This window comes from Hyposmocoma kahamanoa, unplaced genomic scaffold (genome assembly GCF_003589595.1).
Source record: "Hyposmocoma kahamanoa isolate Upper Pololo Valley unplaced genomic scaffold, ASM358959v1 65, whole genome shotgun sequence".
NCBI lineage: Eukaryota > Metazoa > Arthropoda > Insecta > Lepidoptera > Cosmopterigidae > Hyposmocoma > Hyposmocoma kahamanoa.
This window is the reverse complement of record NW_020653853.1, coordinates 1,756,320-1,770,411: the sequence shown is the minus strand read 5'-3', so window position 1 is coordinate 1,770,411 and position 14,092 is coordinate 1,756,320. Positions and strand designations below refer to the sequence as shown.

Here is a 14,092-nt window from a genome sequence, read left to right as displayed (position 1 = left end):
TTTTCACTATAGTTACAATAGTTATTAATTAAATACCTTATTTTTAAAGAAAACATTCCAATTTACGCTATATTAAGTTTTACAAATTATTTTATTGAACGAATTTTTATTAAGTTAAATTTATTATTAATTTTTAATAGAAATTAGAATAAACTAAAACATATTAATTAGTACTGCAGTCTTATGTCTGTTTGGGATTTTTCATTAGAGGAAATACTGGATCCCAAACTGGTGGTACGGAGAAACCATCTTCCCTGTTGAAATTAGGATGTTTTTTAATTTCAATGGCCTCTCGCAGCATCCTGGGTAAATAACGAACTTCTTTTGCAAGGACCTGGGGTTTGTCAAACTTCATTGAATGTGTAGGTTTATCCATGACATGCTCGCAGACTGCAGACTTGTTTACGCGACGGTGTTTGACATCAGCTATATGTTCTTTGACGCGGGTACAAACACTTTGAAAAAACAAATATACGCGATTTAAATCCGGAAAAATAGTTTCATTTCCTATGTGTAACAATCGCGAAAACCTAAGAACTCGATAATTTTAAATAGTTCAGGTATTTATTAACTAACTTTTTACATTTTAAATTTAAAACATAAATACAATTAAATCCATTTAAAAACTAAATTAATTACATAATTATGTCAATACGCAACGTAGGCTTCGTCAGGGAGACACAAACACAAAACAGTATCAGGCTTCGTCACATAAAAATTAATAATGCAATTCACCAGACTTAGCCATTTTTAACCAACTAGTAGGTTCAAACGTCTCCATAACACTGGCAGCATTACCGCGCTAAATAACCAGCGAAATTAGTGGCACCAAGAAACATGTAGAGCGTGGATAACAGCCTCTTATCTCTAAGCCGACGACCCAACTCCCTGATGAATTCTTTGGCCTGCGCACCCCAAGTGCCCGCAGTCTCCACTTCAATTGACACAAAATCGTACATCGATTCCAGGGCACTGCACTTGGCATTACAAATTTAAAGACTACGTGTTAGATAAAGATGTATGGAAAGACGACATGGCTCCAAAATCCACACAAATTTGATTCAAAGTGTATTCCATAGCATTTAAGTTTATTTGAAAAGAGCAATCCCTAGAGTTTCTTGCTCGTTCTTCTCAGGGAGGTCAGCGTAGTGAACGAGCAGTAGCTTAAATGTGACGATTTCAAGTGTAAATCTATTTTACCTATGGCATAAATAATCTTTGACTTTGACTTTGACTTTGCATGTTTAAATTTTGCCGCATACTCTGCAGCTAGCCCGGCAGATCTGGTGGTGTGACTCAGGTGGGACGGTGCAAACATAATTGACACACGTAGCGTCCCTACTAAAATGCACCGACCCTTCTGCCATGGAACCAGTGTAAGGTCGTCAGGTCTCTTGTCCAATTTTAAATTTTATTTCTAAATTTACTTATTACTTACTAAACAATGGTTATACAAACAATACACGTAACAAATTAGGATATTGGCTAAGAAATGTGCTAATGTATTACACGGTAGGATGTACTTCATCTGACCATAAAAAATCTCGAAAACAGGCTAAAATAAGAGTCAGAAACCAATTATTTAAGAATAAAATATTTTTATATATTTTTTATCTAATTGTCCATGCACTGGACAGTTTAAAACCATCATCACGGTTAAATGTTTTGTACTTCGTGATCTCGATGGCTTCTCGTACCAACCGTGGTATGTAGTGATGTTCTGTCGAGAGTACCTGGGGGCTATGCAACTCGATTAGGTGGTTAGTGTCAGTCTGTGCGAGATGTTGTGCTATAGCCGTACCGTGCTATAGTCATACCGCGGTAAGAAACCTGATACTAGTGATAATCATTTAGTGAATAACTAATAATAAATAAATTTACAGCGCGCGGATTGCGGGACGAGAAGGGCGACCCCCCACACCTCACCTCCTAAAATCCAGCTTCGCGTTGAAATGCATCGCCTTAAATCTTTGCTATTTAAGAGGACACCGAGCTTCGGGAGCTAATTGATTTTAGGTATTCTATGCGCTCCGTGTATGTGTACATGTGGCATACGTTTTTAAAGCCGTGTGTAGGCCCAAGCGACACAACTTTCACGTCTAACGGTCGAAGCAGGATTACAGCGGACAGGGGGGTAATAATAAATATAAAATAGGCGGACCCCGTGCGAATTTAGGTATTTCCTTCATATTATTAAAACAAATACACATTTTGAAAATGTACGGAGAACGCGTTGTAGAAAAAGATGGGGTTTTGTTATTATTGAAATTGAAAATTGAAGAAACTACAAGTAATCGTGTTTCTAAAGAGTATGATTTATTGAGTGAATTCTTAAATATTTTATACATTAATGTCATGACCAAAATTTAGTATTATCGATACAGCAAGGGATCAAACGAACGCAATTATTTCCTAATTACGTATCGCTGCCTCGGTGTAGTCTTAAAACTCTGAGTGGCACTACAATTGCTATAGACAGGCGTGTCGCTTACAACGATACGACTGAAAAGGTTGTAAACCACTAATATGCCATGACCACGGCAATAAAATAAGATAGTAAAATTTGCTAGAAGACGTCGTTTCTAATCCGGCCGGCTCGAAGGAATTTTTTCTGAGTGTTTGATCTTTGTATTAATAATTATAATAAACTAGTGGAGTAATTTCACATAAAAATAATTGAATATCAATTCAATGAAAATTTAAATTTATTCCATAATAATAATAATAATAATAATAGAATAATAATAATAATAGTGTATTTATTTCTCTCCACAAACATAACAACTGAACATGAACAAAAGAAAGATAGACAAAAATAGTGTTTATATTATGTTTGCAAAAGACTGGTACCTAAACTAATCATAAGCTTGTAATATAGGATACCAGGTCTCTCACAGACAACTTACTCTTTCTCTTAATACTATGATTGCAGAGGTTAAAATTAAGTTTAAGATTAAGGTTAAACAATAGTGAAAAAGAAAACCAAATTTAAATATGTGAACTAACTAAACTAACAATACAGTTTGAAAGTTTGTGAACTATGTGTGGGTGTGTATACTAATAACTTTAGGCTTTAATAATAAGAAGTTCCTCAACTTCATCGTAACTACGTCCTAACAACCATTTCTCATAGTTAAAAGGTAAAGAAAGGCTGTTACAAGAAAAGGTATAGGTAATAGGTACAACGCTACAAAACACTCCCTGCTTATGTACTAAACGTGAGACAGACTTGGCCCGAAAGGGCCGAGTTGTATAGAATAACAGATTGGTATTAGCATTAAAATTGGCACATGGTTTAGAAAATAACTTTTAAAAGGATCAAAATTAGACGCAAGTTAAAATTACAGTCGAACTGCTCGTTACAGCGATTGAGCAGGGCGTGACGACAGAACGAAGGCAAAGGAATTAAAGAACGATTCAAAATTTAAAAACAAATGACCAGGAATTAGAGACAAGGTGATAAAAAGTGGGATGACGATGGAAGGAGGTCACATCGTCGCACGACGTGTTCTTCGCGTCACTTGATAGCATAAAAAAAAAACATTTTAAAAATCCCGGCTGGGTTTTTTGTACAAACATGAGCCCAAAGAATGTCATTGTAATTAGTACTTACATTTTAATGTACACGGGGCGTTCAGTTCGCTGGATTTTAGAAGAATATACCGTACATAAATTGAAGCATTGGGTGCATTGACTTACAATTATATGGACGTCGGGTCCGCGCTATAAAGTGTCCGAACTTGTAGGGCGTTAAAATCGTATACAGAGCGTCATTCACGCTTTAGTCGTCGTTTGTTCGACTGACAGCGAAGCAAGCAAAATTAGACAGTACTGCGATGACATTACAATTTAAATCTAACGCTTTAGCTTTTTCATATACCTTTACATGTCACTACGTTTAAATAGGTTGACTTGGGACATTTTTTTCGTGGTTTTCGTATTAGACCCGTCGTCTTTTTATTTGTAAGTCAATGATTGGGTGTAACAAGGGCGTGTTTTCTCGAATCACGTAAAAGTAAGATTCGAGAAAATTAAAAATATAATTTTAATGTCTTATATCTTTTTAATATGTCCCTTACATACTTTATTATTTATTTGTCTTATGATTTAGCTAAAAGATTCAGGTGTTATTATTATTTTCAAACAATTAGAAACATTTTATTTTTTTTCCCTTGTATTATCCACCTTTGTTGCACCAAACCGGTAAATTAATGGACGTTCGTTTTATTATTGGTTTTTAAGGAAAAATAACATTGAAAAAAACGGATTTTCAATCATTCATCAAATTCGCTAGATTTAAAAGAAGTAATTTATAACCGACTGCACATAACCAAAATAAGCTGTTAAGGCCGTTATCCACAGATGCATTCTGTACTAATTTTCTCTATGAGTACATAAACCGTGAGAATTTGTTACACAAGTTCTCAACATGGGCTTTCCAGTTGCGATTGCTATCAAGGATAAGGCCCAAAAATTTTGTGTGTTTAACTTGTTCTATATTAACAAGATTAAACGAGATGTTTAACTCTATCGCTAATCTTTTAGATGAGTGAAATTGAATGATGTTAGTTTTTGTTAGGTTTATACTGAGACACCTTTTCACACACTACATTTCCATGAATCCATCCTATGATGTTACTTAGAGTTTTATGAATGTCACGTTCGTATTGCTCTTTGTCTTCACATTTTATAACAGCAGTGCTATCGTCTGCAAATAATACCATTTGTTTATTAATATATCTTGGAAGATCGTTTATGTAAAACAGAAAGAGAAGCTTCCTTGGGGGATACCTCTGTTATTCTTCCTGTAGGCGGATCTACTACTTTCGTTTCTTAAGTTTCTACCACTTTGTGTACGATACAATCTAAGACAAGCTTACGAATGAACATAATGTGTAATCTGACAAACAAACCACATATGCAAATAGAGAAATAACTTTTCGTGGTGGTGGTGGTGGGTCAATAAACCTAGAATATTTTTGAACACTCTGCGTGTTACATCCTCAAAAAGATTATACAAAATTCTCGCAGCGACCCGGTAATCGCTTACAACTTTGCTATCAGTAAGCGATACTAAGAAACTGCGATTCCTTTGACGTCGTGTCTCTACTTCATGTTCACGTATTTCTTGTCCGAGCGCCTCCACAACTAACAGTGTTCGCGATTTTTTTACACAAACGATGTACAAACGATACCGCTCGAGCTACCGTTTAATTGTATCAGTTCTAAGATGAAAATAATGTCAAAATATGACACGGAAGTTCTCATATGGCGTTTCGGAGTAAGGTATCCGCAACTACTTGTGTCAAATTACGATTTTCGACTCGTCGTTACTTCTGGGTCCGATACGAAGCTAAAACGATGATCGTTGCTTCATATTTCGTATGACAAAATCCTGTCAAAATAGCCTTTCGTAGTAGCTTTATCAACGTTCGATGTCGTACACCCATATAAATCACGCGTTTCATTCCGCAATCGTTCCACAATCGGGCACATAACGCATTTCATAATAAGAAATTATTAAAACGAAGGACGTACGCAGCTACGTGTATCGGATTTTACTTTTGGTGATGAAAATCGTTGACCACGTAACTGGTTCTTAATTTATGGAAATAAATAAAAGTCACAAGGTGCCAGGTCGGGACTGTATGCGGGATGGCTCATAAGGTCCACGTTGTTCACCTTAAAAAAACACATTTGTCTGTCTGACCGTGTGAGAACTGGCATTATCGTGGTGCAAGGTGATATGACGTTTGCGGTTATTTTTATGGAGTTTGTCAATAACTTCCGGCAAACAAATGGTCGTGTACCAATTAGTACTCACGGTACAACGATTCGCCAAAACAACAGTAGCTACGTGTCCAGTTTTATTTAAAAAAAAGCAATCATCCGCTTAGAGGCACTTTGCACGCGCGCCACTTTGGTTGGTTTCGGCTCATCTCGAAAGACCCATACGCTCAATTGCTGCTTTGTTTTGAGATCGTAACTATAAATCCATGTTTCGTCACCTGTTACTATATCCCACGCCAAAATTGACGCCCCTTCGTTGAATATGGTAAGCATGACATTGCACCAAGTGACGGATCCGTTTTTTGAGCCTCAGTCAAATTGTGTGAGATCCACCGAGAGCACAGCTTTTTCACACCTAAATATTTATGTAGTATTGATTGTACTTGACTCACGCCTATGCCTAAAAATGCCCGAATCTCATAGTATGTCACATGCCTGTCTGTTTTGATCATACGGCGCACAGCATCGATGTTTTTGTTGTTCGCAGCAGTGGACAGACGACCATCACGAAATTCGTCACTAAGTTTCATACGACCCCGTTTGAATAAATATTCGTCAGCTATAAATAGTCGTCTTGCAAGGTGCTTCATCACCAAAAGAAGTTTGAAGCCGCGCGAAGCTCCGCTGAGTTGTTCAACTACACTTAAAGTCGTCGAAAATCATACTACGAAAATTTTCACGAGTTAAATACATGGTGATGTAGATAACCAATTTCCAAAATGACGCCACAATGTAAATACAAGTGACAGTCAGATGAAACAAACAGTATCCTACAGCCAAAGAGTTCCATTTTCAAATGTTCTAATTACTTTTTAAACATTGTTTAGGTAAGTGGCCAGTTCCGGAAACTTATAGTGCGCCCTATGTAGTATATACTATTATAGTCTATAGTGTATAGTAGAATCTATTGTTTGCTACAAGTACGGTAAGTCGGCAATTACGAAACCACGTACATTAAAACTTTAATGGCTGGAATTTTTGTAATTCGCTTTTGATTATAAAACTATTCATCACATTGAGAGTACGTTTAACAAAAATAATAAAAACGTTATCTATTCCTACCGCCAAGCAGTAATATCAGTATTACAGTGTTCCGGTTTTGAAAGGTAAGGGTGCTGGTGAAATTATAGGCACATGGGACTTGTCAATTTATCTCTGACATTATGGGTGTCGGGCGCAGAGGCAGTGCCCCTTAGATTTTTGTGATTTAAAGCTCTGAGTGGCATTACAACTGTTATGGAAAGCAAGGGAGTGGAGATCTGTAGTTTCTGTACATCTACACGACGCGCGCATCTGTGAACGTGTTTAGGTGAGAGGGTGAGGTGGATGGGTGGACTAAATAATAATATTGATGATCTCCATAGTCGAGTGGCTTGCATACCGGTTCTCAAGGTGTAGTCATCTCGGAAGTCCCAGATTTGATCCCCGGGCGAGTAAATTGTTTTATGATATTAAGTGACGGGACGAACAAATCGTGCGCCTGGTGGTAAGCGACACGCCTGACCATATCAGTTGCAGTGCCACTCAGAGCTTTAAATCGCAAAGATCTGAGAGCCACAGCGATAGCTGACCGTATTCTGCTGCTTGGACCTATCCGCCAATTTGAATTTCGGCAGATACGTTGAATCCATGGCCATAAATGCAGTCAAGGCGATTGTCATCCTTTCCAAGGTGAGGCGATACTTCACACCGGAACATTTGCTTCAGCTGTACCAAGCACATTTTCGGTCGTATATGGAGTACCGCTGCCTTTGACGGGATGGCTCAGCTAAATACCAACTGGCCACCTTGGATTCAATCGATTTGTAAAGACGAAGCTGCAGAGATTTGAACACCGCCGTAAAATTGCCTGCCGATAGGAATCCTAAAGGATAAATCACGGAGTGTGCGATGGTATTGCATAATTGATTCCGCCTTCCCCTTTCCATCGTCTAGTCCAGACGTGGGCTGGGATTTCACCCCTATGTTGTGGACATTCCCAGGACTCGCACGAAGCGTTACGCTTCCACATTTGTATGGCGAGCGGCTAGGGAGTGGAATTCCCTGCCTGCGGACTTGTTCCCCGAACGCTATAACTTGGACATTTTCAAGGCGAGAGTGAATAGGCTTTTATTGATTTAATGCTAACAATTTACTGCTTAATGCCAAGTAGACAAAGTGTGTCAAATTTTCGACTAGTCCAAGCATAAAAATAAACGTAGAAAAATTAGACCTTGTTAATAAAGCAGTTTTCTTGGGAATGATTTCAAATAGTAAACTTCAATGGTTTCCACATATATCTTCCCTGGCTAGCAGATTAAGCTCCGCTGTATACGCAGTCCGCATAATACATGACATTACCGATGTTAGTACTGCTAGACTAGTTTACTTTAGTTACTTCCATAGTATAATGTTCTACGGTCTTTCGTAACTAGTTATGAAAAACAGTTACGAAGATGGACCAAAGGGTAAAAATATACATAATTTCAAATATAAATAATATTAACCTTAGAGCTAAGTCCAAACTCATGGTACCACGTTTTGGTTTAACCAAGGTAAACGACTTTTTTTTTTGGGGAACTGTATACGTTTTTACAACAAAATTCCGGAGCACATATGTATTAAGATTACCATTTCCTAAGTTTAAAAACTACTTTAAAAATATTTTGATTGAAAAGTCACATTACAAAATTGAAGACTACGTGTTAAATAAAGATGTATGGAAAGACGACAAGGTTCCAGAATCCACACAAATTGATTCAAAGTGTACTCCATAGTGCTTAGGTTTATTTGAAAAGAGCAATCCAAGAGAGTTTCTTGCTCGTTCTTCTCAGAGAAGTCAGCGTAGTGGACGAGCAGTAGCTTAAAAGTGACGTTTTCAAGTGTAAATTTATTTTACGCTTGCGTGTGTGTCCCATGTCTCTGTAATTTCACCAGCACCTAGACCCTTCAACTCCAGAACGCAGTATGAGCACATGTTACTCCTTGGCTGCAGAAATAGGTAAGGTGGCAGTATTTCCTTGGATCAACTCTTTCACAAAAAGCTCTACTGCTACTAAATGTAGAAAACTGACTTTTCTATATTATCTCGGTTTTGGGTGTTTGTGGTACCGTCATCGCTTCCGGTTTGCATAACATAAGTGCTTTAGTTGCTTACTTTGGTATCCGGCAACGTATTTGATGTGGTAAAATATTTATTTATTAATCAAATAATAATACAACATTACATGTAATATATTAAAATAATGTCAGACCGTATCCGGTTAAATTTTATCAGTTCCATTATTTTCGTCCATTACGCAAAAAACGTTGCTAATGATTTCAAGGGCCTTATGCTATGTAAACATATTATAGCCATATTCTGGTGTGTATCAAGTTCTCTAATTAGGTTTATTTATTTTTTTTTTTTTCGTGGAAAACCAACAGCTTAACAACAAATTAAAAACATCAACAAACACATTACAGCCAAATAAAGGTTTTTGCTTATAATAACATAATGTCTAAACAATGAGCACTTAGAAAGCGGTCACAGCAAGTAAAATTATTACGTAACACATACACTTAATATATATATACATATACATACATACACACACATACATACATACATACATATGCACACACACATATACATATGCATGCATGTACGCAATGTAAATCACATATATCCCATTACCTGCGCCACGAAATGATCGCCCATTAAACAAACGCGTCCACAAGTTTACGCTTTAATGGGTTCGAATTAGAATTGAATATGTCAATATCAAGTCCACTCCTGCTAAACACATCGTTCAAACTCTTGCAAGCCCTATACAGAAACCGGTTTTGTCTATATTTAGTCCTCGCCAGCGGAACTGCAACAGGACGGTCGTATCTCATGGAACGCGTAGGTATATTAAACACAGTACTACTCAGTAATTCGGGACAGTCGACATCACCGCTTATGATGTTTAACAAATACACTAAATCAGTAATAAGAGGCAATATGTGTTGATCCTTACAAAGACGTAGATATTCGATTGAATTAAAAGACTTGCCCATTTTATAACACAAGATTTTCATAAATTTTTCCTGGACTCGTTCAACAAAATGATAGTGACGGAGTGAAGATATTTGTGTTTTCCATCCGTTACTCTCATCTCTGGACTGTATTCGCACTTTCCATCAGGCGCGGTGCAGTCATTTTGCCGAGTCACAATAAAAAAAAAAAAAAAAAAACTCTGTCTACATAAATTTGATAACATGGATTCCAAATTTGGGAGGCATATTCCAATTTACTACGGACATACGCACAATACAGTATTCGGAGAGTTTTAGGTCTCGAGAAGCTGACTGAATTCCGTATTATTAACCCAAGTGACTTAATAGCTTGAGAAACAATAGCATCTATATGAGTATCAAAAATATGCTTAGAATCATGAATGACCCCTAGATCTTTCATGATTATCTTATGTTGAAGATCAATGTTTCTCAAGCTATACGAGGTACATATGTATATTATCAAACTTACGCGAAAAAGTCATTGAGAAACATTTAGAGGGGTTAAGGTCTAGCTTATTGCTAACACAGTAGTCGTCAAGACGAGATAAATCAGATTGAAGAACAGTAGCGTCATCAACTGAAGAAATCTTGGCATATATTTTCATACCATCTGCGAAGCTCAGCAGATTAGAGAAGCGGAAGCAATCACCAATATCGTTAACAAAAATATTAAAAAGCAGCGGCCCTAATAATGAACCTTGTGGCACACCGCTAGGTATAGGAACCCAACTGGATACATAATTATTAACGACTACCGCTTGAGATCTACTATTAATATACGAAGAGAACCACCGCAAAAGAGCGAGCTGCCATTCGAAAATATCATGTGAAGAACACATATGTATTTCTGCAGCCACTTTCGTATAATATTAATGGCGCACACACTCAACATAGCCCCGCACTAGGGAAACCCTGTGTCGCGGGTGCCATGGACACACACGTTGACCACAAATTAACCCAAACTCACAAGAGAAATAATGTAGGTCATACAAATATATATATTTTTCTGTTAAGAAATTATTGAATTGAACGTACGTGTTGTAGTTTGCCTTACCCATTCATATTAATTATTCAAATTAACGTTGTCAAATAAGGAATAATCGCCAAATACAATTTAAAGTGACACTGATTTAATTTCATCATCATCATCGTTCAGCCATACGACGCCTACTGCTGGGCCTATACAGGCCTCCCCCAAGTTTTAAGATTTAATTTAATATTTATATATTGAATAAAGTGAGACTGACTCACTTAAAAACCCGCATCCGGTTCAAATTTTTCATTACGCCATTATTGCTTTATCATAAAAATAAATCTTTTATTACATTTGAATTTATCTCCTAATGGTAGAATGGCATAATTGAACTTAAGTCAAACAGTTTTATTGCTCCATTGGATACAGAAAAATATAACCCAAATCCTCTTCAATTCTTGTAACTCTATCAACAATTTGCAACTTTACATACATTTAACGTAGGTAATTCTAATGAACTGCTGAGTTCACGAAGATCCCCTGGGGGATTGGGCTAGGGGATCCTGGTGGACTCAACGTATGGTGGCGAAAATTATTACCAATTTTGGCATAATGGGTTGTTTTATGTGTATAGCAGCATCCAGGCTACTTAGTGCATGACCAGCTCAATAATACAACGTTTGTTCGTGTACACGTGGGGCTCACCCCGGCTCACGTAACCTGTCTCGTGTCGTCATGGCGGGAACGGCGGGCCGCAGTTTCACTTTTATTGTCTATTGTCTATGGTACATTATGTCAATTACACTATATCTCTCCCTTTCAATAAAAAAAAATGCCAGGTGCACGAGTCGTAATCTTGCGTTTTTTCCTTGCTTGCGTTGGCTGGGTCAGTCTTCCGCTTTGCGTTGTGGAGAGACTTGCGCGCATGCGCGGCGCTTTGTCCTTGTTTTGGTGTTATTGGACGCGTGAACGCTGCTGCTCTGTGATTGGCCAATGGTGCTGTCCTTGCGTGGAAATATCAAACATGCTAGAAATCAAATGCACGCAACGAAAAGAAGTCCAACGCATAGCAAGCGGCAGGCGCAAGCGAGCGACTCGTGAACAGTCCACCTGTGCGCACAAAACAGATCTTTGCGTATGCGCGAGACGAGTCACGCAAGCAAGCGAGAAACGCTAATGGAAGACTCGTGCACCCGGCATTAATAACATGTCTGTTTTACTTTACTTTTATACTGATTTCTAATTGTCACAATCTACTAAACATAACCTAAGAATTTTACATTGTTCTTCATTGTTTATGTTTCGGCGTTGATAACATCGGCTTGACCTTCCTCCTCGTTGTGAATTTGCCATAGACCCTGTATTTCCTTTTCTTCTTCTTAATTCTTGACTCGTCTAGTAATTTTTTTCGCATGTAGGTATATTTCCTCTTTTGCTTGTATAATCGCGTATGGTGTATATCATAGGGTAAAATAGAAGTTCGTCCTTCCAGTCGAAATTTTGGCGTTGACTTATTTTAAAACGTCTTAATTCATCGCGGTTTTGTTTTTTCGACTTCGCCTCGTTCTGTTATGGCCAGTAGAAATCCGAGGAGAAGGATTTAAATTCAATGTCGTACAAGTACAAGTGGGTACCAACGCGGCTATAACAATCAATTACGAGAAATATACGTTATAATGGGTGCTTCTCAGTAAACCTGGAAAGTCAATAATTACAACAGTTGCGTTAGAATTCTCGTCTTCTCATGGCTACAGGAAGGCTAGGTCCTGCAACTAAAGTGCAACTTTCATAGCTCTTACAAATATCTTATTTAAACTACATTCTATACTTTGATACGCAGTTTAATATACAGCCGTAACATACAGCCTGACCTCACCCCTTTTGGGTTTAGACCTGGATGAGACTAGCGTTGATAGTTCACCTACTATATTTATATAATAAGTAATGTTTAAATACTCATCTTTTATAAATTGTAACTACTTATAACTACTTATCTGTTATTTGTTAAACTTGCACTATTAGGCACTAAGATTAAAATGTTTAATTTTACCATGATTATTTTATATAATTTAGATTTTTTTTTTGTTTATTACAGTTTATTTTAATATTTTATCTTCAATTACATTTTTTTCATTAGGATTGTATTAGATTAAGTCATATTGAAATAAATTTAACTTATCTTATCTTATCTTATCTTACCTGTTGTCGGGGATAGTGCAAATCCGCGTATGTAGCATTGGCAAAAGGCGCGTAACTGCACTAAACCAAATTTACTATATTATATATAATATTTTATTAATACATTAATATGTATAATATATAATATAAGTTGTGGACATCATCCAGAAATGTAGCAAGCTGAAGTTGCAGTGGATCACATCTGTCGCAGAACCGATAAGCGACGTAGTAGATGGGTTCTCCAGTGGAGATCACATCTCGACACACGTAACGTAGGATGTCCCCTTGCAAGATGGACCGACGATCTAAGATCTGAAGAAGGTCGCGGGTAGTGGTTGGATGCGGAAAACGGATGATCGGAATCTAAGGCGTACACTTGGGGAGGCTTATGTCCAGCAGTGGACTGCAATAGGCTTATTGATTGATTGATTGATTCTTAATATTTTGTATGGACTTAACCATTTCTGTAGTTGTGACTCAAGATTTAGGACTATCTTTATTAGTGGCCCTGAAGGCATAATTTCCAAGTCCAGTTCAATTGGTGTCCCTCATTTATCACTCATAATTTATAATCACTCAAGGCTCAGTTTTTCCTTAAATATCCTTCAATGTTTGTTATATTTATATTAATGCGACAGAGTCGTGTCTGGATTGTAATAAGCCGCTTTATGATGTTTGCTCTAGCGTAGATGAAGTGATAGCTCTGAAACAATGTAAATATGCTCTAAACCCTGCTGTGTTTGCTTCTTATGTATTGGAAGCTTTTCTGGGTTATATGCTACGGATAAGCCATGTGTACATAGGAATTAAGTCCCAGTCATATATAATTATATTAATATTATAATAATTTAACTACGGGGACGCTTTCGCACTCTTCCGCGGTCCCGACGGCGCTGGCCCTCGGCCGACGCCCCCTTGCCGTTGGGGTGGAGCTGGAGAAACACCACCCCATTCATCACTTACAGGGGCGCGCAGAAACACCGCGCGCGCCACCTCAAAGCCTATACATTACGTGCAGCGGACGCTCCTGCGTCCACCGCCAAAACCCCAGTTATAGGGGTTGAAGGAGGGCATGGTAGTGCCTCCTCAGACGCCTGGCTCTCCTGCGGCGGATTGGAAGGAGAGTCGTAG

The 14,092-nt window shown here is 37.7% G+C and overlaps 1 protein-coding gene across 1 annotated transcript in view; it reads left to right on the top strand.

Annotated features, from left to right (window-relative positions):
- Nucleotides 1-14,092, top strand: part of LOC113231486 — a 27,495-nt gene extending 13,403 nt beyond the window's left edge. Inside the window, exon 2 of the mRNA XM_026465812.1 lies at nucleotides 13,927-14,092. Coding sequence (XP_026321597.1) covers nucleotides 13,927-14,092 — 166 coding nt within the window. The remainder of the gene's footprint in view (nucleotides 1-13,926) is intronic.